Raw genomic sequence first — 5,503 nt, 5'->3', positions numbered from 1 at the left:
TTATGGAGGACGTTGAAGGTGCTATTATACAGCTTAGTAGCTGAAGGTGCCTGTTCCCAAATTACAAAGCAGATATTCAGCTAATTTTTAGAAAGATAGCCCTGAAATTCAGTCCTGTGGATTTCTAAATTATTTGACACAGATAAGCTTACCCACTGACACCAAGTTGCTATAGTTCTCTAATATCACATCTCTGTACAAATTCCTCTGATATGAGTTCAGGCATTCCCACTCTTCTTGAGAAAAGTCTACAGCCACATCTCTGAACATCACCAAATCCTGAAATGACAAACGCATGTATTATTTATAAAATTATTTCTGTAAAGGGCCAGAAATATTTATTTTAGGCTTTGCATGCTACATATGGTCTCTGTTACATTTCCTTCCATTTTCCCTTCTCTTTTTAAGCAATTCTTTCAAAATTAATTAGGTCATAGGCTATACAAAAACAGGCCATGGGTCAAACTGGCTTACAAGCTATAGTCTGTTTGCCCACCACTGCTATAGACAAAACTGCCTCTGTACTGTGGGATACCTAATTTTATACATATTCAGGTAATTATCAGAATTTCCCGGTTAACTGAAATAGTGTTCATGAGAACACTGTTGGCAATGGGCCTAAAAGAATTCTCAATGTGATTTACTATACCTCTTTTCCTTTAAGGATTAGAAAAAAAACCCCAAAACTGATGGAATTATTTTCCCCAAATGAACCATAGAATCTCTATTTTTAAAAAGTAGAGCTTGTATAAAATTAAAGAATTTCTTCCAGGGATGGCTGAGTGGCACGTTGGTTAAGCGTTGGCTTGGGTCCCAGCTCTGAGCAGCAGGGCCCCTGTTCGGATTCCACATGAGGGCCAGTGACACTGTGCCCTCTACAGCTAAGATGGTGAACAACAGCTCAACCTGGAGCTGGGCTGCTGTGAGTCGCTGGCAACAGCGTAGGCTGCAGTGGGGCTGGCCAGCAGCTGCCGTGAGCCGCTGTGAGCAGCCGTCCAATGGCCAGCAAGTAACTGCCTCACCCAGGAAGAGCGCAATGATAATACCAACATGGGCCAGTGAAGCGACGTCCTCCACAACTAGCCTGTAGAACAAAAGGACAGCAACTTGTCTGTTCCCCTTCCCCGATTCCCCAATGCCCCAACGCTGTTCCCTCCCCCAATTCCCTAACTTCATCATTATGTTCTATCATTAGCATTTTTTTTTTTTTAGCTGAGCCATCCTGCCACCTGTTGGCAGCTCAGCGGTAGCTGAGCTCGGACCGGGCATCAAACTGCTGTTGCTCAGAGCTTGCACTCTTGAGCGAGCTCTTAATCAACTGAGCCACTCAGCTGGCCCTCTCATTAGCATTTTTCATTGTAATAAATCCTTTATTGAATGTTTTTGCTTTACTACGTAATAGTCCATTTTATAAATATCTTAGACTTAATGATTATATTTAGATATTTCTATACTTTTAAATATATTAAATTATGTTGAGAAATTAGATTACACAAAATCTCTAAAGCTGCAATGTCCAATATGCTAGCTTAGACACATGTGGTTACTGAGCAGTTGAATTGTGGCTAGTCCATATTTAGATGTGCTGTTAAATATAAAATACACACCAGATACTGATGACTTCTGAAAGAAAAAGAACGTAAAATATCTCAATAATTTTTATCTTGATTACACTTTGAAATGATTAATATTTTAGCTATATTGGGTTAAATAAAAGATTAAAATGAATTGCACATTTCTTTTTACTTTCTTAAATGTTACTAAAAAGTTTAAGATCGTATGTCTTGCATATTACTCTATACTTTTTATGAGACTGACATGCTGCCTACTGCACGAAGAAGGCACTAATTCTATATTACTTTTATGTGACTACTGGAAAATTTTAAATTATATATGTGGCTCACGTTATAATTCTTTTGCACAGTGCTGCTCTAAAGTGTTCTCTAGTCCTGAGCATCTCAGATCAAATATCTCCCTCTCAGAACTTCATTTCTGCTTTACCTCTGTTCTAGACAATGACTGAATATAGGGCTGGCCAAGTGGCTTGCTGGTTAAAACTTGGCTTGGGAGCGCAAGCTCTGAGCAGCAGGGCTGCCGGTTGGGATCCCACATGGGCCAGTGACGCTGCGCCCTCTACAGCTAAGATGGTGAACAACAGCTCAACCTGGAGCTGGGCTGCCGTGAGTCACCGGTGACGGTGTAGGCTGCAGTGGGTCTGCAGTGGGCTGCCGTGAGCTACCGTGAGTGGCCAGCAGCCAGCGTGAAGGGTCAGCAGCTGGTGTGAGCTGCTGTGAGCCGCCATCCAATGGCTGGCGACTGATCTGCCTCAGCCGGGAAGACCGCAATGATCACAATATCAACATGGGCCAGTGAAGCGATGTCCTCCACAACTAGACTGAANTCTCCCCACACAAGAAAGCAATACAAAACTATGGCAATTTTGTAAAACTTTTTGGGAAAAAGTCAATTCAAGGCCTCATTAAGACAGATATGATACATATGATATGTAAAATGACCATTAATTAGCTAAATAGTCATAACAGTAGTAAATAGGTAGACAGCTATAAAGGTATGAAAAAATGTTCTTAAGATAAGGTGGCAATTTCAAAGAATTTGTTTGCAAATCAAAAATTAAAAGCCAGTAATCTAAAAGAAAAGTCTGTCAAAATCAAAATAAAAAGCAAAAATATTTGTAAGAAAAATGAGAAAGTGGTCACAGCATAAAAGCCCATACAAACTGGCAAAAAAATTTAAAATAAATAACAATGAAAAAGCTAATGGAATAAAGGAAGCGAACAATGTACAAAATAAATAAACTTAGAACAAAATGTCCATCATCACTCATGATAAACAAAGAACAAGTTATAAAACTTATCCTGTAAGTGGAGATCCAAGATGACAGAGTAGATAAATGCTGTGCTTGCCTCATCCCAAGAATATAAAAATTACAACTAAATTATAGTACAATCAACCTGGAAAACCACCTGAAGGCTAGCTGAACAGAAGTTTTATAACTAAGGATATAAAGAAGAAGCCACGTCCAGACGAATAGGAGGGGTGTAGACAAGAAAAGGGCTGGCTCCAAACCTCCATGTTGTGGTTGAAAATCAGGAAGTATATCTCAGTCACAGAGGTTCCCACAATGGAGCGGAGAACCTCAGCCCCAAAACAGGCTCCTCAGCCTGGAATACTGGTGCTGGGAAAAGTAGCCCCCACAATATCTGGCTGTTAAAAAGTGGGGATTCCAAATGTCCCAGTAGGATGGAAGGCTGTGGGAAAAATCCAGACGTCCCCTTAAAGGGTCCGTGCACAGACTCGCTCGCAGGTACTCACCCTGGGCTCCAGCAGAGGGAGAGTGACTGAGGGGGCACCAGAGATATAGAGGGAAAAACTAAATTGTGTATCTTCAGGGTGAGGACTAAAGGGAGATAGTTACCATTTTCCCTATAGGGGGTCCTTCTCCCGTGCAGCCAGGAGGAGGGCACAATCTTTCCTGTGTTGAGCCCTCCCTCCACACCCATGGCCAAATCTGAATCTGAACTGGTCCGGTGAGCTCAGCTCCCTTCACCCTGGCAACTCACTGAGACCCCACCACACCCAACTCCTTACCGCAGAAGTATTTATCAGTGGCTGAACCTTACAGAAAGCAGCAGCTGGCAAGAGGTCTAGGAGTGTCCTGGATTTTTTTTTTTTAGCTGAGCCATGCTGCCACCGGTTGGCAGCTCAGTGGCAGCTCAGCTTGAGCCGTGAATCGAACCAGTGACCCTGTTGCTCAGAGCTCACACTCTTGAGTGAGCTCTTAACCAATGAGCCACTCAGCTGGCCCTTGTCCTGGCTTTTTATGGAGCTACCCCAGCTCCAGTACTAGTGCCAGCCATTTCAGTTCACAGCGTGGCCTCTCCCACGCATCTCCAGGTCCAGCACAGGCAGCGACTAACCATGGACCATTTTGTAGCACCTACCAGGTAGTCTTTGGCCAGTCACAAGCAGTGGCTGACATGTACCAGAACCAGGGCCCCTTCCAAGAGCCCCCAGAACCAACATACTTGGAGTTTGGCTTCAGACCACAGCAGAATACCACCCAATTAGCCCCATTAAGTGGCACACTCACAGGGCTGTCTCAACAGGCATCAGAGCCCGCTGGGGCAAATTCTGCTCTGTGAACTAAGCCCTCCGCACAGCAGCCAGTAAGCTATGGATGTGGCCAAACCCCACAGCCAGTCAGCCCTGCTAAAGTGAATCCTACTCTATAGGGTCAGCCCCTGCACAACAGCTCCTCTACTGTAATCATGACCAGTCCTCACAATCAATCGCTCCGAGGTTCAATCCCACCCACTGATGTGTCAATAGCAATCAATGCTCACACAGGAAGGCACACACAACCCACACAAGGGACACTCCTGGAGCACCCAGCACAGGTGACCAGGGAGTGTGCCACTAGGCCCCACAGGGTACCTCCTACCTAAGGCCACCTGGCAAGACTGGGAGACACAGCAGATCTAACTAATACATAGAAAAAAAAACATAGAGAGGCAGCCTAAATGAGGAAACAAAGAAATACATCCCAAATGAAAGAACAGGAAAAACTCCAGAGAAAGAACTAAACAAAATGGACTCAAACAACCTGCCAGAGACAGAGTTCAAAACACTGGTTATAAGGACGTTCAAGGAACTTAGAAGAGCTTCAACAAAGAGACAGCAGGCATAAAAATGGACAGAGAAACCATAGAAAAGAGCCAGTCAGTAGTAAAGAATAACTGAAATGGAAAATGCAGGAGGCCAGCTGAGTGGCTCAGTTGGTTAAGAGCATGAGCTCTGAGCAACAGGGTCCCGGTTCGATTCCCACATGGGCCAGTGAGCTGCGCACGAGCTGAGCTGCCACTGAGCTGCCAACAGGTGGTAGGATGGCTCAGCTGGTGAGAGCATGTGCTCCTAACAATAAAGTTGCCAATTCAACTTCCGCATGGGATGGTGGGCTACACCCATCCACAACTAAGATTGAACACAGCACGCTGAGCTGCCCTGAGCTGCCAATGGGCAGTCGGGTGGCTCAGTGGTTAGAGCATGGGCTCTTAGTAACAAGGTTTCCAGTTCGACTCCCGCATGGGATGGTGGGCTACGCCCACCTGCAACTAAGATTGAACACGGCAGCTTGAGCTGAACAGCTGCAAGCTGCCGACAGGCGGCCGGATGACTGGACTTGGAGCTGAGCTAGCTGCACCCTCCACAACTAAGACTGAAGAACAACAACTTGGCTGTTCCCCTTCCCCAATTCCCCAATAAAATATTTTAAAAATAAAAATAAATAAAAATAATAAAATGACAATAACTGTATATCTATCAACAATTACTTTTAATATAAATGGATTAAGTGCTCCAATCAAAAGATAGGGTAGCTGCCGGCTGAGTGGCTCAGTTGGTTAAGAGCTCGCTCAAAGGTTTGAGCTCTGAGCAACAGCGGTTCGAGTCCAGCCCGAGCTGAGCTGCCACTGAGCTGCCAACA

General features: G+C 44.5%; 1 protein-coding gene across 3 annotated transcripts in view; it reads right to left on the bottom strand.

Moving 5' to 3' along the window:
• LOC109376573 (zinc finger protein 345) overlaps positions 1-5,503 on the bottom strand; it is a 142,806-nt gene that overhangs the window by 66,406 nt on the left and 70,897 nt on the right. Inside the window, exon 6 of one of the 3 annotated variants that reach the window (XM_019632580.1) lies at positions 153-279. The exons of the other annotated variants lie outside the window; for them this stretch is intronic. Within the exon in view, the coding sequence (XP_019488125.1) occupies positions 153-279 (127 nt within the window). The remainder of the gene's footprint in view (positions 1-152; positions 280-5,503) is intronic. 3 annotated transcript variants of the gene reach the window in all.

Source organism: Hipposideros armiger, unplaced genomic scaffold, assembly GCF_001890085.2.
Source record: "Hipposideros armiger isolate ML-2016 unplaced genomic scaffold, ASM189008v1 scaffold_1154, whole genome shotgun sequence".
NCBI lineage: Eukaryota > Metazoa > Chordata > Mammalia > Chiroptera > Hipposideridae > Hipposideros > Hipposideros armiger.
The sequence above is the reverse complement of the archived record's forward strand: the minus strand, read 5'-3'. Positions and strand labels throughout refer to the sequence as shown.